The sequence below is a fragment of the Oryx dammah genome, unplaced genomic scaffold, assembly GCF_014754425.2.
Source record: "Oryx dammah isolate SB20612 unplaced genomic scaffold, SCBI_Odam_1.1 HiC_scaffold_26, whole genome shotgun sequence".
Classification (NCBI taxonomy): domain Eukaryota; kingdom Metazoa; phylum Chordata; class Mammalia; order Artiodactyla; family Bovidae; genus Oryx; species Oryx dammah.
The window spans coordinates 40,597,972-40,622,920 of NW_024070210.1; the positions used below are offsets into that span (position 1 = coordinate 40,597,972).

Sequence of the window (24,949 nt, forward strand, 5' to 3'; positions counted from 1 at the left end):
CTGCCACCTGTCCTTACATCTCCTGGCCGCCAGCAGGAGAGCTGAAATGTCTATTCTCAAAATGTGGCCTGCTGACCACAAAATGTGGTCACCTGTGGATCTGGAAAATTGTGGATTGGTCACACCCAGTCCCACAGCTAGAATCTCTGGTGATAAAGAACCTGAATTTTTACAAGTTCCAGAAATTCATAGACCACTAATATTTGAGAACCACTTATCTCAGCTCTTTCTCCCTAAGCAATATACAAACAGCTACATAATCTCAAAGTTAGCCTGCACATTCCTCACTCCTCCTTAAGGTACCACCATTGCAGGTGAGCAGAAGGTAAGGATGATAGTAACTATGCATACACAGGCAGAGTCAGATTCAGCAGTAGTGCCAGACAATGAGGGCTCCTCCTCACCCCATAAACTCAGAAAGTGACTATAATTCATGCATCCTCATAAGAGTTCCACAAGGTTGAAGAGGGGAACATATGACTCTCCATGTCCACACAAAATCACTTTTTGGTTTATTTTTTTTAATCTATGTTTGTTAGATTTTTTAAAAAATTAAATTAAAAAGTAATTCTGTGTATATATGTTTCAATTATAATTTAAACTTTAAGACTTAAATTATTGTCCTAGACTTCAGTTAAGTGATCAAATAGCCCCAGATTTTTAAAATTGCATACATTAAATAATAGTCTTAAATGTCACTCAGAATCCAATAGATTAGCTTCATGGTGCCAGCTTTGTGGCAGGTATTTTTGCCTACTTTCTTGCTGACATCCATGTCCTACAGTCACACTCAGCTTCCACCTGCATCTTCTTCACTGAAGGTGGTAGCTGTCTGATCTTCAGATAAATGAGAACATCTCTAAATTATTTTTTATATCATACAGTAAACATCCCAGCTAGGATTTAACCATACTGGATATTTACCTGCTGAGGTAAAACTTTTTTTCGGCAGACGTTCAGAGGTAAAACTCTCTAGAGATGTAGAAAAGTAGGAATGACTAACAAAAATTCTGAAAGTCAGAGAGAGCAAGCTGGGTATATGCAGAGATATATCCTATTAGATGGTTCAGATGTACAGGTGTTTAACTAACCTATCACCCTGTAGAACATTTTGATTCTATGCATGCTCAGTCACTAAGTCGGGTCCAACTCTTTTCAACCCCATGGACTGTAGCCCGCCAGGCACCTCTGTCCATGGGATTTCCCAGGCAAAAATACCAGTGTGGGTTGCCATTTTCTTCTCCGACGGATCTTCCTGACCCAGGGATCAAACCCACATCTCCTGCATTGGCAGGTGGATTCTTTAACACTAAAGCACTTAGGAAACCCTTTGATGGTATACAAAGCAGATAAAGAGCCCTGGATTTGGTACCTCTGTGATAGCTACAGGGAATTTTGTCATCTGCCTGGTTTCCAAACTTTCTATCCACTTCCACTTGAATTTTCTGTGGGGAGAGATCTTGATTGTCTATTTTATTGGTGAGTTTTCTTGTTTCTTACTTTACAGAAACTTTGGCTGAAAATACATTTCAAATAAGTGCAGACCCAAAGAAACAGCACAACCTTCTTAACCTTTGACAGATGCTAGCTATGTTTTCAATTTCCAAATAAAGTCAAACTTCCAGACTGTAACAGCTGTTCAGCCCCTGGTCTCATCACTCATATGTACACACTCAATTCTGCTTCCTTCACAGCGGAACTGAACACCATCGCTCCCATCATCTCCAACTTTTTCCTGGCCTCATATGCACTTATTAATTTCTCCTGCTTTCATGCCTCTTACGCCAAATCTCCAGGTAAGTTGACTTTTCAAAACTAAAATAAACCTAAGCAAACAACTTCGTTCATCTCAACAAGATGAAATAAGTCAGTGAAAACCACTGAATCTGTGTTTATATGCTTCCTTATATCCTAGTGGGCAGTGTAATTCACTTTCTTTTGGTGAGTTGGGGGGTGACTTCTGAAATAGAAAAAGAATCATTTGAGCAATGGCCTTTTTGACCAACCATAAAGTCAATTTTCTCCTGCGGCAATAAATTATTCATTGCAAGAGAAACCACATTTATTGCAGCAGTAGAAAAACACCACTATTTATTTCCAGGGTGAAAGTGACCACAGAAGTGGAATGAATGTGTATATTTGAAACTTTCTTACTGTCAATTTGTTTTCTGCCCATGGTGCAGAAGAGAAGGATGAGTAGTTCCCATAATTACCTGCTGAGTGCAGGCACTGTAGATTCACACTGAAGCTGGTGACACCCCGGCACTCCTCAGACTGTTGTTTAAAGTGGTGAGAAATTTCACACCAAAGAACCTCCCCCTATCTTTGTCACCTCTCACCTCTTCTTTGCTTCCACTGGCCATTAGAATTTTTTCACCTTTCCATCAGAAGAGAGTAGAAAATTCTTCACTACAAGGACTTTTGTTAAGGATATAAACACATCTTCACTTTTTAGGGTTTGCCAGGAACTCAACCCTCCTTTGGAAAACCTCCTGCCAAAATATAGATGAAAGGGGAGCCTTCATCTACTCAAGGCCACTAGGCTCTAGAAGATGACAGAAGAAGTTTTGTTTCTGTTTTGTTGCCTTGTTTTAAGCAGAGAACAGGAGGTTCTAGTCAGTGAAGATGACAGATCATAGAAATGTGTGCTTCCACGCCACGTTGTGTTCCTTTTTTAAAACCACAGTGAAGTAATAGAGGTTGGCAGGGGTAAGAATGGAAAGGAATGAGGAAAGAGGAAGAGGGAAAAGGGGAAGCCTAGAAAAGCACAGAGATAACATGGATACCAAACCCAAAAGATGACTCTCTCTTTCTCCTTCCCTCTCTTTCTCCTTCCCTCTCTTTCTCCTCTCTCTTTCTCTCTCTGACACACAAACACCCACACACAGAGAAAAATAAAGGCATTTCCAGTGACGTTCCTGTAGTGTGGTTTCCATCTTGTGGCCATTTTGGAAATTGCTTCTGAAGAAAGAAAACTCTGTTGTATTTTGGCAACTCCAAATTTAAAAATATACCTTGTGTGTGAGTGTGGAGACTCAGTCGTGTTCAACTCTTTGCGATCCCATGAACCATAGCCCGCAAGGCTTCTCTGTCCTTGAGATTTCCCAGGCAAGAATACTGGAGTGGGTTGTCATTTCCTTCTCCAGGGGATCTTCTCGACCCAGGGATCAAACCTGCGTCTCCCGCGTCTTCTCCACTGGCAGGCAGATTCTTTACCCACAGACCAAATGTGCCCTTCAAGTCACACCTTCTTTACCCTGATCGTACTGTCTCCCAGCTTCTTTCAATTCAGGGAACTAATAGAACACAGTAACCCCCCATGCATGTATGAAAATATTTCTCACTGTGTATTTTCATTGCAAAATGTGTGACATATTAGTGTATCAGTTTAAAAAGCCATTGCAGAAAAATTTCTCCCTCTTTTGCCATATATTATTATTTCTGAAAGGGCAAGCATGATCCTTTTAGGGTGAAAGAAGAGCTAGCATGAAATAGTGGATATCTGATGGCTGTTCTGCCTTCTCCACAGGAAAAGGAGAATGCATAACCTCCTCTTTCTTGAGCCACTAAGGTGTCCCCGCTGGCCTGCTGTTCCCCACTCTTTCCATCTCTCCTGCCTCCTTTCAACTCTTGATGACATAGATACCAGATGCTTAGGGTTTTGTTGTTTGGGAAGAAATCCTGGCATCGAAGGAGTGTAGAGGGGCCTCAAGTGACACATTTTCTACATTTCACAGCATTATTTTTTGGTGTGATTACATCTTCATAAGCCAGGGACCAAGACACAGAAAACTAATAACAGAGTTAGGAACTTGATCAAAAAGTTCTGATTTTTTATGCTGGGGAATAAAAAACATGTTACCTATACTCTAATAATACACAGTGGTATGATGATATAGTGGGGAAATTTTTCTTGTGCACATAGATTTGTTTTTTAATTTCAGGATGGAGACCTGCATATGGTATTTACAACATGTGGGTGTCTCTCTTTGGAGCTGTTTTGTGCTGTGCAGTCATGTTCGTCATCAACTGGTGGGCGGCTGTCATCACCTATGTCATTGAGTTCTTCCTCTATATATACGTGACTTACAAGAAGCCAGGTAAGATAAGAAGGATTGTACAGAGAGGGTTTCCTAAGCACTCTCTAACTATCCATTCACTCAACAAATGTTTATTTGGCACCTCCTGTGTTTAGGTGTGCCATGTGTATGGCAGATATTAATAATATAATATGATAATACAATAATTACCCTTGTTGAACACCTATTGTATACTGTGTGCCACTTAATTCTCACAATAGTGCTGTATATTAGGTATTATTAGTCTCATTTCAGAGATGAAGAAACTTGAGTTCAAAGAGGTGACCACTCACTGAGGTGACCATCAGGATGAGAAGCGGCTGATATTTTAATGAGAGTGTATTGATACCAAACCCCATAAGCTTTCCACTGATATAATCCCTTAGGACGCCAACTCCATCCCCACTTTGAAGTCCCTAGATCCACCGGGGCTGGACGGGCGCCAGTTGCTGGGGTCCAGCCCCAGCGGATCCAGGGAATTCGAAGCAGGGATGGAGTCGGCGTCCTAAGAAAGAACTATTTAATTAGAAGAGAGAGATTAGGAAAGAATAGTGTAGTAGGAAATTTAGTGGAGAAAAGATGCTGAATAACTTGGTTTACACAGAGAACCAATAAAACTCCGAGACAAGGAGTTGGCACCACATACATAGGCCACCAGCGCCCACTTGAATAGCAGAGGGTGCCCTGCCTTGGGCTCCCTCTTGTGTAGGTCTTAGAAGCCAGGGCAAAATTAGCAGGCTTGGCGAGCCTCCACATTCCATATGGGAATTCAGCCAGAAGGTGAGAGAAAGAACGACACAAGGAGACCAGTCTTTCCAGGAACTGATCCCGTTTCTTTATTTCTCAGGTCCACTTTTGTACTTTCAGTTATACATAACTTTTAGTTATACGTTTAGGGATAAATCTAAGAAACAGAGTCACACAGGGTCAGCTGCTCCGACCCGTATCTAAAGACAGTGTTCTTTGCATATCTTTGGTCTTACAAGGGTCTTATGTTTGTTCACAATATCTTCTGGTCTGGGGACCGATTAACGTTTTATGGCCCCACCTTACTTTCTATTGATAAAGGTTAGTTGATCTGAAAACTTGTTTCCCCTTAAGATCTACTTAGTCTTAAGATAGTGATAAAGTTACATTCTTACATAGCAAGGATACAATGATTTATAATCAAAGAAAGAGGAGTACAGTGATCTATAACAAAGAGAAAATTTATTAACTCAAAAGTCTAGTATTCAGTTCAGTTCAGTCGCTCAGTCGTGTCCGACTCTTTGCGACCCCATGAATCACAGCATGCCAGGCCTCCCTGTCCATCACCAACTCCCAGAATTCCCTCAGACTCGCATCCATTGAGTCCATGATGCCATCCAGCCATCTCATCCTCGGTCGTCCCCTTCTCTTCCTGCCCCCAATCCCTCCCAGCATCAGAGTCTTTTCCAATAAGTCAACTCTTCTCATGAGGTGGCCAAAGTACTGGAGTTTCAGCTTTAGCATCATTCCTTCCAAAGAAATCCCAGGGTTGATCTCCTTCAGAATGGACTGGTTGGATCTCCTTGCAGTCCAAGGGACTCTCAAGAGTCTTCTCCTACACCATAGTTCAAAGGCATCAGTGATTTGGTGCTCAGCTTTCTTTATAGTTCAACTTTCACATCCATACATGACTACTGGAGAAACCATAGCTTTGACTAGATGGACCTTTGTTGGCAAGGTAATGTCTCTGCTTTTTAATATGCTATCTAGGTTGGTCATAACTTTTCTTCCAAGGAGTAAGCGTCTTTTAATTTCATGGCTGCAATCACCATCTGCAGTGATTTTGGAGCTTAAAAAAATAAAGTCCGACACTGTTTCCACTGTTTCCCTATCTATTTCCCATGAAGTGATGGGACCGGATGCCATGATCTTCATTTTCTGAATGTTGAGCTTTAAGCCAATTTTTTTGCTCTCCTCTTTCACTTTCATCAAGAGGCTTTTTAGCGCCTCTTCACTTTCTGCCATAAGGGTGGTGTCATCTGCATATCTGAGGTTATTAATATTGCTAACATCAAAACTACTATATTTCCTTTTCTACATTCCAATCACATTGATTAACATACTCCCAGGTGCCTAAGGATATGGAGGCCTGGTGGCAATCATTAACTCAGCAATGAAACCCTTCACCAACATAATTAGAAATTATTAGAAACTAACTCACTAGTGCTATACTAATAATTTTCTAACTTCTCAAAAGAATCTGTCTTTAGAAAGTTTAAAGCATCTTGTGCTTCTCACGGTTGGGAGGCTGTAAACAATCACATGTGGCCAGATAATCCTGTCAGGCAGGCTAGAGAGCCATCAGAGGAGTTTTTGGACTGAAACACGCCCAGGAGATTTATTAACTGGAGTCCTAAGTTAACTCCTTTACAGAGAGAGGTGGTGGGGGACAGCCCCCCATAAAGTCAGAGGCGTAGGTGAGAGCATAAAGCAGTAAAGTAGGCAGACTCTGGTTTTGGGGGTAGATGCTCGGGAACACGGGGTCTCCTGAGGCTCGATCCCGCCTTTGTGTATGCCGAGCCTCCTTCCTCATGACCTTTGCCACGGGCGGAGTTCCTCACTCTGGCTCCTGGCATAATCCTTCTATATCTGATAAATGAGATATAATCCCTGTCCTCAAGAAGCACAGACTCACACATAAGCAATTAACTATATAACAGTATAGCAAGCACTGTGAGAGTGACATGAAAAAGTTATTGAGAAAAGGAGAGGAAGGGACTACCCATGATTATTGTTAGTCTAAATCAAGTCTGACTCCTTGCCACCCCATAGACTGTAGTGCACCTGGCTCTTCTGTCCATGGAATTATCCAGGCAAGAATACTGGAGTGGGTAGCCATTTCCTTCTCCAGGGCATATTCCCAACCCAGGGACTGAATCCGAGTCTCCTGCATTGCACATGGATTCTTTACCACCAGGGAAGCTCTAACTGTGATTAGCGTTGTCCAAGAAAACTTCCCCGGTTCATGGCTTGTGTTCCCAGGGTCAGTCACTCAGTCGGTACTTATAAATACCCGTTGAATGAACAAATAAGCTACTTAAAAAAAAAGGCAAGAGACTAGGGGTTGGTAAATCAGATGGAGCCAGGGATGGCTACTGTAGGCAGAAGAAAAGAGTGTGAGTAAAGTTAGGAAGTGTGCAAGTATCAGGCATATTTAAGGACTGCCAAGGCTTATGAACAGAGAAACCTGGTGGGCTACAGTCCATGGTGTTGCAAAGAGTCAGACACAACTGAGTGACTAAGCGCAGCATACACCAAGGCCTTTAGCGTGATGGAGTCCTCAGGTGATGAGAAGGGGCCTGAGGTGAGCCTTGGAAGGTGAGTAGGTCGGGCCAGATAAACAAGACACCTAAATGTCATGCTAAAGAATCTGGAGCAGCAAGAAGGTGCCACTGATCATTCAGTTGGATCTGGACTTCAGATGTTATCTTTAGACCCAGTGAAAGGGACTGACGCTTGGAGAGGCTAGAGATTAAGGAGTACAGTATTTGGCGGTCCAGTCTCAGGGGCCAGACAGACCCTCAGCCACTCTCACATGCTCCTGACCCTTCCTACACAAGTATAGTAGAAAAGAGAAGGTAGTAACTATTTTGAAGAGCTTGGTTTTGTTGTTTTTCTTTATTACTGTATGGTATTTGTAATACAGGTATGGTGGTGGTGGTTTAGTTGCTAAGTCATGTCTGACTCTTGTGACACCATGGACTATAGCCTGCCAGGCTCCTCTGTCCATGGGATTCTCCAGGCAAGAATACTGGAGTGGGTTGCCATTTCCTTCTCTGCTAAATGGGGCTTAGTGGCATTGACCTAAATGGGCCGTGAAGGGGCTCAAGAGAGACAAAGACTCCTAAAGTTCTCGACACAAGGCTTGGTACCCAGGAAGTTTTCCACACACAGTACTTTCACATAATTTATGTATATTAATATTAACCCCCTGTAGTGTACAGTCTATAGGTTTTAACAAATTTACAATCTTGTAACTACCACCACAATCAAAATAGAGGACAGAGAGCTTCCCTGGTGGCACTCAATATGTCAGCAAATTTGGAAAACTCTGCAGTGGCCACAGGACTGGAAAAGGTCAGTTTTCATTCCAATCCCAAAGAAAGGTAATGCCAAAGAATGCTTAAACTACCACACAATTGCACTCATCTTACATGCTAGTAAAGTAATGCTCAAAATTCTCCAAGCCAGGCTCTAGCAATTCATGGACCATGAACTTCCAGATGTTCAAGCTGGTTTTCGAAAAGGCAGAGGAACCAGAGGTCAAATTGTCAACATCTGCTGGATCATCAGAAAAGCAAGAGAGTTCTAGAAAAACATCCATTTCTGCTTTATTGACTATGCCAAAGCTTTTGTGGGGATCACAACAGACTATGGAAAATTCTTAAAGAAATGGGAATACCAGACCACCTGACCTGCGTCCTGAGAAATCTGTATGCAAATCAGGAAGCAACAGTTAGAACTGAACATGAAACAACAGACTGATTCCAAATAGGAAAAGGAGTACGTCAAGGCTGTATATTGTCACCCTGCTTATTTAACTTATATGCAGAGTACATCATGAGAAATGCTGGGCTGGATGAAGCACAAGTTGGAATCAAGACTGCGGGGAGAAATATCAATAACCTCAAATATGCAGATGACACCACCCTTATGGCAGAAAGTGAAGAGGAACTAAAGAGCCTCTTGAAAGTGAAAGAGGAGAGTGAAAAAGTTGGCTTAAAGCTCAACGTTCAGAAAACTAAGATCATGGCATCCGGTCCCATCGTTTCATGACAAATAGATGGGGAAACAGGGGAAACAGTGTCTGACTTTATTTTTGGGGGGCTCCAAAATCACTGCAGATGGTGATTGCAACCATGAAATTAAAAGTTCCTTACTCCTTGGAAGGAAAGTTATGACCAACCTAGACAGCATATTAAAAAGCAGAGACATTACTTTGCCAACAAAGGTCCGTCTAGTCAAGGCTCTGGTTTTTCCAGTAGTCATGTATGGATGTAAGAGTTGGACTATAAAGAAAGCTGAGCACTGAAGAATTGATGCTTTTGAACTGTGGTGTTGGAGAAGACTCTTGAGAGTCCCTTGGACTGCAAGGAGATCCAACCAGTCCATCTTAAAGGAGATCAGTCCTGGGTGTTCATTAGAAGGACTGATGTTGAAGCTAAAACTCCAATATTTGGCCACCTGATGTAAAGAGCCGACTCATTTGAAAAGACTCTGATGCTGGGAAAGATTGAAGGCAAGAGGAGAAAGGGATGACTGAGGATGAGATGGTTGGATGGCATCACTGACTCATTGGACATGAGTTTGGGTGAACTCCGGGAGTTGGTGATGGACAAGGAGGCCAGGAGTGCTGCGGTTCATGGGGTCACAAAGAGTCAGACATGACTTAGTGACTGAACTGAACTGAATCGGTGGTCCAGTGGATAAAAATGTGCCTTGCAATGCAAGGGACAGTGGTTTGGTCACTGGTCCAGGAAAATTTCACATGCCATGGAGCAGCTAAGATCATGTGCCACAACCACAGAACCTAGGCTCTAGAGCCCAGGAGCCACAGCTACTGAACCCATGTGTTACAACTAGTGAAACTTGAGTGCCTAGAGCCAGCAGATCCAAAGAGAAGCCACCACAATCAGAAGCCCATGCACTGCAACAGAAAGTAGCCCCCTCTTGCCACAACTGGAGAAGGCCTGTGTGTGGCAATGAAGACTCACCACAGCCAAAAAATAAAACAAATAAATCTTTTTTAAAAAAGAGAGGACATTTCCATCATGGCTAAAAGATTCTGTGCAGTCAATTTCTTCCCCCCAACTTAGCGCCTAGCTACAGCTTTTCTGATTTCTGTTCCTATATCTTTGCCTTTCCCAGAGTGTTACGTAGACCCACAGAGGATGTAGCCTTTATATATACTTTCTTTCACTTAACATGAGGTTTTTAGATTCATCCATGTTGTTACATGTATGAGTAGTTTGTTCCTTTTTGTTGTTGAGCAGTATTCCATCATATGAATATATCTCAAGATTTTTTAAAATATATTCACTAATTGAAGAATTATATCTAACCTGGTATATCTAATTGTATTTATATCTAGTGATTATATCTAAAGCTGCTGTAAATATTCACACACAGGGCTTTATGTGAACATATATTTTCATTTCTCTAGAGTGGAATTTATGATTACAAAGTACACATAACTTTATAATTAACAGCCAAATTATTTTCTAAAGTAGCAGCATCATTTTCCATTCCTAACAGCAATATATTTATGTCTCAGTTGTTCCACATCCTAGGCAGCACATATTATTGTCAGTTGATTTCTCTAAAAAAAAAAAAAAAAAACATTCTAATTATGTAGTATACTAAAGATGTAATGTACTGTCTTATTGTGGCTTGGGTCACATTTTTTCCCAATGACTGATGATGTTGAACATATTATTTGTCATCCATATATCTTCTTTTGTGAAGTGTCTGTTTAAATTTTTTGCCTATTTTTTGAGTTGTTTTCTTATTATTCATTTGCAAGACCTCTGTATATTCAGGATATAAACCCTTTCACAGTACATCTTTTGTAAATGTTTTCTACAGGTCTGTAACTTGTTTTTTAATTTCCTTACAGTTTGTTTTGAAGAGCAGATATTCTTAATTCCTCTAAAGTCTGATTTTTCATGTTTTATGGTTTGTTTGTTTTTTGCTTCTACTTTCCCTAATTCAAAGTTACAAACTATTTCTAAAAGTTTTAATGCTTTAGATTTTTAATTTATATCTCATCATTTTGAGATAATTTTTGTATATGGTGTGTGAGGAATGGCTCAAGGTTGATTTTTTTGCATATAAATATCCAGTTGATTTATAGGGTTCTTATAAGAATGAAATAACTTAAGGTATGCTAAATTCCTGATGCATAGTAAATACTTAATCAATATTAATCTATCTCCTAATAATTATCTCTCATCATTTTCCTTATTGTTCTGAGCAAGACTGGGGAGATGGCTGTCTCCCATCTAGGGTGAATCTATGCATTCCCATCAGTGACTTCTTATAAAATGTAGAGGATTCATCTAACATTTAATTTTTTAAGTCAGGGCAAGGTAGTGTTTTCCTCCCTTATTATGAAGATTGGGTCCTTAACACATCAAACTAAAATGCTTGCTAAAGATTGACCCTCTTCATGGACACCCAGAAGTAAGAATTCCCAAGTTATTCTGTTTTGTTATTCAAAATATAAAGACTGCTGCATACTCTCTATGTATGCAGAAATGCCTCTTTTCTTTTCAACTTAAGAATTTGTGAAGAACTCTCGGATTTATTTAGGGGCTGACCATTTTCCCAAGTCTACCTGCCTGCAGTGTGGTTGTATAACACAGCCTCTTCCACTGAGTAAGTTTTCTCAAGCTGCAACACTAGAGTCTGATCCTCAGCTGGAAAAAGAGGTCTCACTTCTAAGAATTCACAAAGATTCATAGAAGGACACACTTTCTAGGAAATATTACATTCTGTTTCTCTAATTTGGGCACTTGTCAGTGCTGACACAGCCAAGGAAAATCAAAGAAGGGAATGGCTTATAAAAATATTCACAGTCCACAGAGGGAAGTTCAGTGCTTTTATGTCAAATTCTTCTTTGTCCACAGATGTGAACTGGGGCTCCTCCACGCAGGCTCTTTCCTACGTGAGTGCTTTAGACAACGCTCTGGAACTAACTACAGTGGAAGACCATGTGAAAAACTTCAGGTAAAACTGGCTTCTCAAGCATCCTGGTGTCATTTCCCATTGGAAGTAGCTTCCCTCTGTGGGAGACAAATGCATTAGTGGAACGCTTTAGGGGTATATTCTTATACAGGTAATCTTACAAAACTGCCACATTTTCACAACAGCACCTCCTGTGAATGAGCGCTTCTTCTCTTCCACTTTGAGCTATGCCCACCCCCAACTCTAAATTCTTAGTGCTGGCTGTCACCTTCCATGTACAGATAGAGAGGAGATCTCAGAGACGTGATTTCAGAGAGATGTCCCCAAATCCCCACACACTTTAATTGTTTCTGTCTCCATATAGCTTAAGGCTTTGTGGCTTACTGAATTACCTTAGGAGAAGTTATACCTTAAGCTCTTCTTTGGTTATATCTTATTTTTAGTGGAACTTCAAAACACAAGCTTTGCAAGGAGGGTGAAGGAAAATAACATGAATATACTGGTTGGAGAAGGACAGGTTGTACTGAGGATTTGGGATAGGGTCAGGTTCAGAGGAAAAAGACAGGGGGACAGTAAGGACCTTTTCCTTACTTTACATGCTTACTATCAATAACTAAACTAAGAATACAAATTTGGCAAGATTGGCAGGAAATCACGATGATTCAAGTCTTCTAGTGTGGGACTTCCCTGGTGGTCCAGTGGTTAAGAATCCGCTTTGCAAGGCAGGGGACGCGGGTTTGATCCCTGGTCAGGGAACTAAGATCCCACATGTTGGGGAAGCAACTAAGCCCACGAGCTGAACCCATGCACCACAGTAAAGATCCCACATGATGAAACAAAGATACCATGAGCTGCAACTATACTTCTTTTTAAAAAAGAAAAATAAAAAAAGGAGTTCTAGTGAGAAACTCAAGAGATGTTTCAGAGAGTGGTTGCCCCATTTTGCCAGGACTTCTGTACCAGCCCGTTCCATCGGGGGTGGTTCTGGACTCACAGGTTTCTTGTCATGATCAGTTCTCACATCTTCTCTTCTCCATTTTCAGGCCCCAGTGCATCGTCTTAACAGGGGGACCCATGACAAGACCTGCTCTCTTGGATATAGCTCATGCCTTCACCAAGAACAGTGGCCTTTGCATCTGCTGTGAAGTCTTTGTGGTAAGAGCCCCTTCATCCCTGGAAGGTGCCTTTTCCTACTTGCTCATTTGTGTTGCCTTAGGGGAGCCTGGCAGGTATATGCAGTGATAGAATGGTAAGGCAGTTTAGAACAGGACCCCTTTCCTTCATTCATATATCAAGGACTAGCAGTGGCCCATGATCCTGAACTTAAATGAGTGGATAAAATGTGTTTCAGATTTCACAGGAGACCAGCTAAAAATGACAATACTTCTCAGTGATGGCCTTTGAGTCAAGAAAAAGAGAGCCAGCTCATAAATAAAATGAAAATATTTGGGGGGGGGTGATAACCATTCTCAGAAATATGAAAGGATAGAATGAGCTAGAGAGCACTATTATGTAGATTAACTGATGAGGAAGAGCCAGACGCTATGGCCTTAAATGAAAGCAGGTAGAATTTAGATTAAATATTTGAAAAAACTTAATGATACAGATATCTAGGGAGTTAAACCAAATTTTCCATGCCTTAGATAAACATTCGAAGCTGAATGAGTTCCTTTTTGTTCAGGAAGTATGTGGTAGACTAAGGATAACTTACTGGTGGTGTTTCCAGGAGGTATTCAAAGTAGATGCTAAACACTTAACAGTAATTATTGACCAATCACTATCACTACTCTCTAAAGTGAGAAGAAAGCATTAATATTTTAACAAAATAATAAGTCTAAGTCCTCCAAATGAGCCTTCTGCTTGCATTCTTACAGTGTGCTCTCTTGCACACACTGTGTGTGTGTGTGTGTGTCCCTGTTTCTCTCTTTCTGGGTCATGCACACACACCACTCAAAATCCTCAGCAGTGTCAATGTATTATGATCATATTTATCAATTCTTCAAAGTATTTTCCTACGGTTTTTCTTATTTCGGTCTACATAACAGTCTAGTGAGGAAGAAAGGGAAAGAAGCCCTATTTTCATTACACAGATTAGAAAAGTAAGATTCAGGAAAATTCAATTATGCACAGGGTCACAGGACAAGAAAGTGGCAGAGTCGGGATATTGGTTCAGGTGTTTGTGACCACATGGACTGTAGCTGCCAGCCTCCTCTTGTCCATGGAATTTTCCATGCAAGAATACTGGAGTGGGTTGCCATTTCTTTCTCAGAGATCTTCCTGAGCCAGGGATCAAACTCATGTCTCCTGCATTTCAGGTGGATTCTTTACCAGCTGAGCCACTGGGGACGCCCTTAGAGTTGGATACCACTCCCTAAACTTCCAATACTTGCCAGGGAATAGGGTGGCCAGGAAACTGTGTAACCTAGCTGGGGCCAGTCGACTGTCCCATGATTCAGGGGTTAATTTACCACATGTCATTGTGACCAGCACTTAAGCATCTTTTAACACTTGGCAATACTCTAAATGCAATATGAAGCAAGCTGGTCGATCATATTCTCTTTCTTCTCAGTGGTTATATGATAGTAACTCAAACAATATAACTCAATGTAATTATCCCATAGAGGGTAGAGGGAATCCTACTGACTACATAAGATTGACAGGTTCAATAATGACCAACAGGGACTCCAGAGGATTTTAGAAAATCTCATCAAGCACCCTACTTTCATATTATCAACTTTGGTGCCCTGGATTAGTGGATTTCATTTTGGCCAATATAATACCAGAGCCAGTTTTGGTGAAATACGCAATTTGGGGTATTTTTCTTCTCTAGTAATTTAGAGAAAATTTAGTTTAGCAAGCCAATAAAATATCTCTAGGAGTGGAGAAATGAACTGAGAGTATAAACAGTCATATATTGGCAAGGGACACAAGGTCTTTTTAAGACATATTACTTTAAATTAACCCTTTGCTGCTTTAACTATAATAAAAGAGTATGGTTCTCACATTTCATGTGAGATAGGTACTTAAGCCTGTTCCTCTAATGGCCCTGGTTGCTTGACATGTATATTAGACCACTTCCTACATTACTGTGCTGGTCTCTCTGAGTAAGGCCCAAGAGCCTCGCTCCCAGCTGCTGAGATTCTCTTTGGGACAGAAGATAGTCACTGTATCAGTTAATGACTTTTCAGTTAGTTACTTTCTGTGAGCTCCTGAGACTGCAGATGCTGTCAGCATTTTTCAACCCCATACTCAGTCGTCAATCATCTCTACAAAGAAACAGATGGAAGGGGATGTAGGGAAAGTCAACATGACATTTTTTTTTTTCTTTAAGACGTAGTGATTGGTGGTTAGGCCGACCTTGTGGAAAAGGTTAAATGATAACAATGAGGTTGAGAGATAACAATTTAAATTTTAACTCTAGAAAGCTCATGCTCATGGACTTTTGAGACACTCAGTTAAGTTCTAAATCACTGTTTTGCCACCTATTAGCTGGGATTCCCTTGGGCACACAATTTAATCTCCCTATGCCTCAATTTTCCTCAGGTATAAAGTGGGAGTAATAATGATGATGACAGCACCTGTGTTTGTTACAGGGTCATGAGAATTCTGGAAGATAAGCTTTCTAGCATTCAGCTCAGAGTCTGTCAAACAGTAAATGCTCAATTAATTTTATTTGTTATTGTTGGTCTTATTATCATGGGATATTTTTGATATACAATTGTTGCCATTTTCATTCTGAAAATATACTTTCCTCAACAGAAACCTAAAACACCCTCCTTAGCGAAACCAGGTCCAAACATTGGATCTTGGACAGTTATTCAGCAACTTGATCAGGATAGAACAGTTAGATGCACACTCCCTCCCAACGAGTCACAGGGCAGCGGGCTCTGTGCTCCATCCCTTTGCTGACCTCCAGTTACTTGCCATCTGCTCCTCCAAGTAAGGGGTAAGACGCGGAGCTCACAGGCATTTCGTTGTTGGTGGGTAGTGGGAAAACACATGGCCCCCAGCTGCCATATCCTGCAGACAGGCGTTTTTAAAGGGACTAGATGTTGTAGCCTTCAAAACGGCTGAAACTGAAATTAAGAATTATACTTTTGCTAGGTCCCAAGTCCACACTGTAGCCTTCCAACTATTTAACTAACATTCTACTCGCCCATCAGAGCTTCTGCCTACCTCTTGCCTTTTTCTACTAAACTCAAAGATTTTAGAAAAGGGACCCTTCATCAGGTCAAACTAGGGGATATTTTTTAAGGAATCTGGCTTGGTTACTTAAAATAATGTCTATTTTTCTCCTTTGGATTACGTTATAATAAGTTACTGATCTATCCCAGGAGGCTTTCTATTCAATATGTGTGATTTTCTTTTTCTTGTGTGCGTCACTCCTTTCACCACACAAAGACTAGGGGTAGGATTCCACCTTCAAGCATCACCTCATGTTTCTGAGCATAGCCATCTTCAGTGCGTTCAGCAACAGGCAAATATGAAGGCAAGGGTTGTGATTTCCACTAATTGTACTGTATGTACAGTGGCATAAAAAAACACTGCCTTTCTTTGTCAGTCAGTTTCCTCACTTATTTGTAGTAGCTGGAGAGATAGTAATCATTGCAGACCGCTTAGTTTGGATTCACGTACCCTTAATTCTCTGAGTGGGGCTTCACTGGTGGCTCAGTGGTAAAAGAACCTGCCTGCCAATGCCAGGAGACATGGTTTTGATCCCTGACAAATGGAAGACTAGAGCAACTAAGTCCATGTGCCACAGCTATTGAGCCCTTTTGGTGGCTCAGCAGTAATGAATCTGCCTGCAAGCAGAAGACGTGGGTTCGAACCCTGAGTCCTTCTCTCTTCCTTGGAGAAGGAAATGGCAAACCACTCCAGTATTGTTGCCTGGGAAATCCCATGGACAGAGGAACCTGATGGGCTACAGTCTCTGGGGTCACAAGAGATGGACACTACTTAGTGACTAAACCACCACCACCATCATCAATTCTCCAAGTACACTACATTCAGTTTAAAAATCACACAGCTCATCATGTTAGAAGGCATAGTGTTTCTAGGCATAGCTGTCACTCACTCATATACTTCTTAGTTTTACATTTAAAGGCAGGTTTTTTTTTTTTTTTTTACTAAAACAAATAAAAGACAAATATACATTAAAGATGGAAAGGCGACCTAATTGATCTGGGATTTAACATGCTCATCAGATAAAGTCATTATTGCCAAAAATGCAACACTTGCCTCTTTTCTATATTTTGTTTCTCTTAAGACTGCAAAGGGCTTTCAAGTTTACTGGCATCTTTTATTAAATACACTGTATTGTTTTGGCTGAAAAATAAAGATGTTTTAAAGCTTGCTTCTATTTTTCATTTTGAAGCATTAAGAAAAATATTAACTTAAATACATGAAATTTACTTTTTGGTGTGTTGAAAGTCATTGAACACTGACAGTTTCATATGAAGAAACTATAGTCAGTAAAACAACACCGGTATACTATTTCTCTAATTAACAACAGTTAACATTTTTCTTAGATGCTTCCACTCACTTTTTAAATGAAATAAAACATTACAGATCAAGCTAAAGTCCCCTTTATAGCCACTCAGCCCCATGACTCTCTTCCTCTGAAAAGGCAATGTTATCTGATTTTGATTGGTGTTCTTCTAGTCATTTCACCTGTGTGTACAAAGATGTAGATCTATTTTGATTAATGTTTGCCTACTCATTATATTCTTTAAACCTGATTGTCCTGTTCTCTCTTCTCACTGTAAAGAAAAGGGATAATATTGGACCAACTTCCTTATGTAGATCCCCTTTTAACAACTTTTCACCCTGTTACTCTTTCTCTTCTTTTTCATAAAATTTACAAAATATCTTAATAAAACCTAAAACTCTCTTTGACTTCAAAGAATCTCTTCTCTTGTCAAGGGAAGATAACCCAACTCTGTGGCTTATGGAGGGCAGTTCAAGCATAGATAAGCATGGAAAACTAAATTTATCATTTTTTCTTCTATCATCATCCTTTTAATCTCAACTTTCGCCTCCATCAAAAGGAAAAAGCTTTTTTTAGATGCACATATTCTTTATTAGTCATTGAGTTTCTGTGGCGATATTAATAAAATAATGACATGACAAAATACAGGCAGAATGCAGTGAACTGTAAGTGGGCACTAGGATCATGAGTTAAAATACCCACCAAATCAGAAAGTGAAAATTTTTCTTTTCCATAGTTCCAACCAGAGAGGCAATGAAAGCAAAGACAGAGCAAAAAGACCCTTGATGTTTTAAAATATAAGAGCTGGAAAGAACTCCGCATTTGACCCAAATTTCTGTATTTGAGCTCAGTAATACTGGAAATCCTTTGCAAATTCTTTTTCATAATATACACCTATTTGAAGTAGTATCATATGAATTTATTCTCGACTAAATAATTAGAATTCCTTTAACCCTTTCTCTATCAACAACAAAGTCATAATATATACAAAATTTTAAGAGCTTCTTTGTTCAAATCTGAATTAACTTATATACTCATATTTTGACTCCTAACTGAGCTGATCTCTATAATATTTTAATTGGGTGATAAAATTCATTTTTTGTGACTATTGATGTATTTGAATGTTGAAAAATTAGATTCAACATGTCTTCCCTTTTTATTAGTTCACTTTCCCATACTGTGTTTGTATTGTAGCCTTGCCTCACATTAATAAGTGTGCTACAAGGATAATGTAATTGCTTGCAGCAAAGAGAGTCTCTGCATGAAATATTTTTATAACTTCTCAATACAGCAAATTTAGGCATTAAAGTAAATCTCTCCGTCACAATTAATGTTTAATCTGGATTTTTTATTACTAATAGATATACATTAAGCTATACTTATTTAAATAAATGCCAGTTTCCCCAGAGGTTCAAAGTCATTGTGGTACAACTCAATATGCCAATGGTCTGATACCTTTCCTAGCTGTTGGTTATTCTTCTATCTCATGGTTATTGTTACCATTCAGCTTCCCTGAAGAAAATATTTCTTCCTTCTTTTGCAATTATGGTGTCTAGAATGCCTAAGAAGTAATAATGGTTGAAATGCGTCAACAGAATCCTGAGCAAAATTTGATCTATAATGACATATCTTTCCCCAGGCTAGGTCTTCTAGTTTAATAACTATCCTTCCTATGTACCTTCTCCATCTTCACGGGAGGTTCTTATTATTTAACTGCAAAGTAAGTTATCCAAACTGCTTTGATATGTTGTTATATTCTAGAAAGCATTCTAGTAAAAATAAGTATAAAAAGAATCTGATCCAATTTAAATAGAATACTAAAATGGAAGTGACCCCAAATTACATCTAGTGTTATAGAATAGAAATGTAATATGTGCCACAAATGTAATTTTAAAATTTCTAGTAGCCAATAAAGAAAAGTAAAAAGAAACATGTAAATGTAAAGCATCCAGATTATTATTTCAACATTCAATGTATATAAAAACATTAATGAGACATTTTACATTCCTTTTTTTATATATACTAAGGCTTCAAAATCCAGTGACTGTTTTACATTTCCAGTACATCTTTATGTGGACCAGCCAGATTTCAAATGCTCCATAGCAACATGTGGATAAGGGCTCATCATACTGGACAGTGATGGCCTAGACAATTTTCTTTTATTTTTTTTTTCAATTTTCTTATTTTTATAAAAGTGAAAATAAAGTGAAAATGTTAGTCACTCAGTTGTGTCCAACTCTGCAACCCCATGGACTGTAGCCTGCCAGGCTCCTCTGTCCATGAAATTCTCCAGGCAAGAATACTGAAGCGGGTAGCCATTTCTTTCTCCAGGGGATCGTCCCAGCCCACTGGGACAATCCCCTAGGGATGCAGGATTGAACTCGGGTCTCCTGCATCACAGGCAGATTCTTTACTGTCTGAGCCACCAGTGTAGAGCCCAAATCAAGAGAAAGCAAATGGCACACCTAGGGTATCGGCTAGTCAGTTTCAGAGCCAGATCTAAGCCATACACTCTTCTCCCAGTTCAGCAGTCTTTCAGAACACTGGTGAACTTAGGTCTGGGAGTTAACTGAGATTGTGAGCACTGATTTAATATAATAAAAATCAACTTTGAACGAGCACTTACTACATTCCAGACATCATTCCAGATACTTTATCATGACTATTTGAAATGACCTTGCAGGATAGCTATTTGATCCCTGTTTCTGGAGTAATGTATCAAAGCTCAGACATCATTAATTACCTCCAGAGTGGCCAAATGAACCCAGTTATATCTGATCAAAAACCTGGTATCTTTTTCATACATACCAAGCCTTTTCTCTCTAATCCAAGACCCTCTAAGACTATGACTCCAAGAATGGTCTGAGGACCAGCAGTATCAGTGTCATCTGGGAGTTTGTTAGAAATGCAGGATCTTCAGCCCTGTTTCCGTTCTACTCAGTGCATTTTACCAAGAGCTGAGGTGGTTAGTAAGAAATCTAAAACAATCCAATAAAATATTTCCATCAACTGAAAGAATTTTTCAGGAAAATAGTAGATTTGTACCCTTGTCAGGCACACGGTAGATAATCAGAAATACCCTTGGGGTTGACTTGAAACATGCAAAGAATAAAACTAGCTTGGACCTCTAAGGAAGGAGAAACAACAGAAACTTTAATTAAAATGAGTTTTCAGAACTCAAATCTTGAAATTTTAAAATGCTTCATCTACCACCACAACACCTGCATCCTTCTCTCTTAATCTCTTCTGTTCTTCCTATGCCATAGGTATGTGAACATCTATTTCCACTAATTTTATTGAGTAATGGCAAATGTTAATTTGAATAGGAATATGTCTACATTGGGCTTCCCAGGTGGCGCTAAAGGTAAAGAACCTGCCTGCCAATGCAGGAGACAAAAGAGATGTGGGTTTGATTCCTGGGGCAGGAAGATCCCCTGAAGGAGGGCCTGGCAACCCATCCCAGTATTCTTGCCTGGAGAATCCCCATGGACAGAGGAGCCTGGTGGGCAACAGTCCATAGGGTCACAAAAAGTCAGACATGACTAGTGACTGAGCACACACAATGTCAATATCACACAGAGAAAAATGATACAAGGGTGTCTTACCGCATAAAAAAAAAACAAAGAATGGGCCTGATAGAATTATCAAGATGTGATTGTTCCTGCCAGGATTTGCAACTCACCACATTTTGGCTCCCAAGAGTGCTGTCACATTTCTTGAAATGGCTATAGCTGAGGCTTCCTTGGTATTCATAAATGTGGGTCTTGCTATTAAAAAAAGTTTTTTGGCCATACCGCACAGCATGTGGGATCTTAGTTTCCCAACAAGGGATTGAACCTGCCCCCTGCATTGGAAGACAGAGTCTTAGCCACTGGATCACCAAGGAAGTCCCCAGCTCTTGCTATTAAGTCAAACGTTGATGGTGTATTTATCCTGAACCTTGTCAATCACATTTTCTGTGTTTTTTCTCATGTACCATCAGCTCTTTCTTTCATTTGACATGAGGCAGGTAATTAAGCAGGTGCTAATACATCTAGACATTCTGCACAGAAAGTGAGTAATATGAGCAGCCCAGATTCTTTCCAGAAGGTTGAATGTCTGTGAAGCCTGTTTAGTGAGGTGTTTTCCCCTCTTTCCCATTTCTTAACCCAACAAGGCTGGCTCTTTTTGTCCTTGAGAAAATAACAGCAGTGTGATGTATAATAGCAGGACTTCTAAACAATATTTCATTGTGTCATACAGGGACCACGCAAGCTGTGTGTTAAAGAGATGAACAGTGGCATGGCAAAAAAGCAGGCCTGGCTTATAAAGAACAAAATCAAGGCATTTTATGCAGCAGTGGCAGCAGATTGTTTCAGGGATGGTGTCCGAAGTCTCCTTCAGGTAAGACTGGCATTGAGGGAATGAGTACAGAGGCAAAAGACAATTAGCACTCCATTGTAATCAAGCTCCCAAATGGAACTGCTCCAGTTAGGCAGACAAGCATCAGAGATCAATACAGATGGCTAAGGAATTCATTTTGAATTCCTGGGGATAGGCAAAGCTAAAACAGAAGCAGAGAGGTTCTATTACAGTGAACTGTGAGTGATACACTGGAGATGGAAAATGAGGTTGCCTTTGGCCAACAGCATATATTCTGTCTCATACTTATTGAAATGCAAATTTGTTCTGATAGTTGACGACATTCAAGATCCTATTAAAACTTCAAACTATTTTTACATCTCATACTGCATATAGTAAGGCTCAAGTCAGACATTCTTTTCCTTTTTTCTTTTGCAAATAGTGTGAGAGCAGCTGCAAGACTGGACTAAATAAATGTCTGGTGATCTGGGCATAAAATCTCCCTCTCCTCCTTAATTATTTCCAGAATGTTAAATAAAATGTAATAATCTCTGTGGTTTAACACGAAAGCTCACAGTTCTTCCATCTTTTCTCCCTTATTCTTTCCTTTTTTCCTCTCCTTTTATAACATATAGAATCTTTCCCTAGTTCTGATTTTCTAAATTTAAAGTGTTAGAGAATTCTAAAACAATCCTGGAGAACCTCAGAAATTGTAGGGCTTAGCTTTCTAATAATTTGGACTTCAGTATTGTTGGAAAAACCTGATTGTACATATACTAAATGATATATTTAGCTTTCAGAATTGCCATCTACAGGAGTGTCAAAATTCAGGATTGCATCCAGTTAACACTGATGGGTTATACAGGCCAGAAAGAAAACACATGGATTAAATTGTAATATTTTGGAGAATAAGAATTTTTGATGCATTCCTGTCTCTAGTATCCCCAAAGAACAAAGTAGCTGTACATGTAGAGAAACCATTTCTGAAAAACCTATTACCTTCTTCTGAATACCAATGAGCCTCTTTTCACTTGTTACTAATTTGATAAACTGTAGAAATAGATGTCATTGCAAGACACTGATTTTCCTTTCAGTAGCAAGTTATTTTTCAGTAGCTCTTTGGTTAAATGAGTTGGGAAGGTTACACATTTAATGTAAAATTATCATGGAAGGTTAGGAAAATAATAAGAATCTCAACTAGGAATGAGACAACAAATACAGAATAAGAACATGAAGAGGGAAGACATTGGCATGTAAAACAATTCACCTATTATTCCAGCTAAAAAATTATGATATGAATGGCCACATCCTCAAATCATAGTCATGGAAAACACTGCATCCATACTGCCGTGCCAAGGGCCAGATGACAGCTCTAAGGAGCTGTTCTGCTACCTGTACATTTCCAAGGACAACACACAAAATGGGGTGGAGGCAAAGCTCGTTTCAGGAGCCCCCTATCACTGCCTATCTTTTTTCACTTGCCACTGTCCCTTCAATGTCCCACGTCTATCACTTGTGGCACTGTTCCCATGACCCAGAATATCCTTCCTTCACTTCCGCTGCTCCCCTTACTTTCACTTGGAAACATCTAACCAAACTGCCAGATCCAAAACAAATGTCAGCTGTCCCAAGAAACCATTCAAAAACCTTTCCCTTACACTTTCCTGTGATTTCTTACTGCCTTTGCACTTTAATAATAATTATTTTGTATGTATCTGTCACCTCAATCTTATTCTAAACTCCTTCAGGCCAAAGAATGTGTCTCACTACTCTCTCACAGCACCTAACATAGCACTTTGCAATGAATAGGTGCTCAGTAATATTGCCCGATTAAATTTAATTAACTGGAAGCCATATCCTGTCATCTAATGGGGGGAATGAAACTTCTGGTATGGAAGATGGCTATTAATGATACTGTCATGTAAGAGGATTAGATTCTGGAAACATAGCTCAGTTATTCTTCAATAAATAATGTAAGTAGAAGTTTCAGTGATTCTTCTATATAGGAATTTTCCAAACATGGATTTTATTGCTAATGACATTATGGATATAGCAGGTGGAGATGAGCTTTGAACTACTAAGTTACAACACGCATGCCAACAGTGAAGCCAACGCTCACTTGATTTTAAATTATTGAACCATTTTAATGAGTGTATCAGAAGAAATGCAAATGACTGCTAATTTAGAAAAGCTACATTTCTGTCATCTAAAATCCATTTATGACTGAGATGATTTAGAACTAATCTTTCTATTTTATGCTTGGGTACGGGCATGAAGGACATGCACTAAAATGTAATCTAATCTTCAGAACATTACTTCAGTGCTCTTTTGGACATTATTTTTCATTTGCAGAGGTAGCTTCCTGGTCTGGTAAGAACTGCCCCTGTGTTTATCTCTTCTGTTTAGGCCTCGGGCTTAGGAAGAATGAAACCAAACACTCTGGTGATTGGATATAAAAAAAACTGGAGGAAGGCTCCCCTGACAGAGATTGAAAACTATGTGGGAATCATACAGTAAGTGATGGCTTTCAAGACGCACTCTTGTTTGTAAAGCACTGTACAGAATAAATTGCCTGAGAAGACGACGTTCCCTGGTGCTCTGAACTCTTCAGCAAAGCGGAAAAACACTGCCAGTATTCAAACTTGAGGGAATCGTGTCATCAGAGGAGGAGGGGTGGGGGAAATTCGGTGTCAGAGAAAAAGGTAAATATAAAGAGTTACAGTCTTAAAACCTATTTACAAGATTAAAAGGAGAGGACAACTAGGTAAGGAAGGAACTGTTTTTTCAAAACAGTTGGAATCTTGGGTTGGCTGGTGTGTTCAATTCAGTGATCTTATCTTGAGCCTCACTTCTCCCTTTGTGATACAAGGATCCACATGGCAGGTGCCTCTGACAGGTAACAATGTTAGTTTATGGACAAAAAGTGAGTTTAAAATGCACGTGACATCTAATATCTAAAAATGGAAGAAGTCGTGGGATAGGGATAATAATGCTAATCCTTAAAAGACTAGCTGGCACCAGGCTAATGTCCTTAACATGAATTATCCCACTTAATTCTCACAAGAAGCCTTTGAAGTAAGGACTACTACTGTTCTGATTTTATGAGTAGAGACATGGACATTAAAAATTAAGTAAAAGGCAGAAAATGACAAGTTTTACAAGAGAGCTGGAATTCTGACCCAAGACCAACCAAGTTCAAAGTTTAAACTAACGAGCACAATGCTATGCAACCTTGAAAACCACATATATACCCAAAATATTACCTGACTTGGTTCCTTCTTTTAAGAGAAGACAAATATTATACATACAGAGCAACTCAGGGTGTCCT

General features: G+C 39.7%; 1 protein-coding gene across 2 annotated transcripts in view; it reads left to right on the forward strand.

Annotated features, from left to right (window-relative positions):
• SLC12A1 (solute carrier family 12 member 1) overlaps window positions 1-24,949 on the forward strand; it is a 90,070-nt gene that overhangs the window by 35,683 nt on the left and 29,438 nt on the right. For both annotated transcript variants that reach the window (XM_040226463.1, XM_040226462.1), the window contains exons 13-18: window positions 1,695-1,796; window positions 3,945-4,100; window positions 11,735-11,834; window positions 12,836-12,947; window positions 21,523-21,663; window positions 24,028-24,134. In XM_040226463.1, coding sequence (XP_040082397.1) covers window positions 1,695-1,796; window positions 3,945-4,100; window positions 11,735-11,834; window positions 12,836-12,947; window positions 21,523-21,663; window positions 24,028-24,134 — 718 coding nt within the window. The remainder of the gene's footprint in view (window positions 1-1,694; window positions 1,797-3,944; window positions 4,101-11,734; window positions 11,835-12,835; window positions 12,948-21,522; window positions 21,664-24,027; window positions 24,135-24,949) is intronic.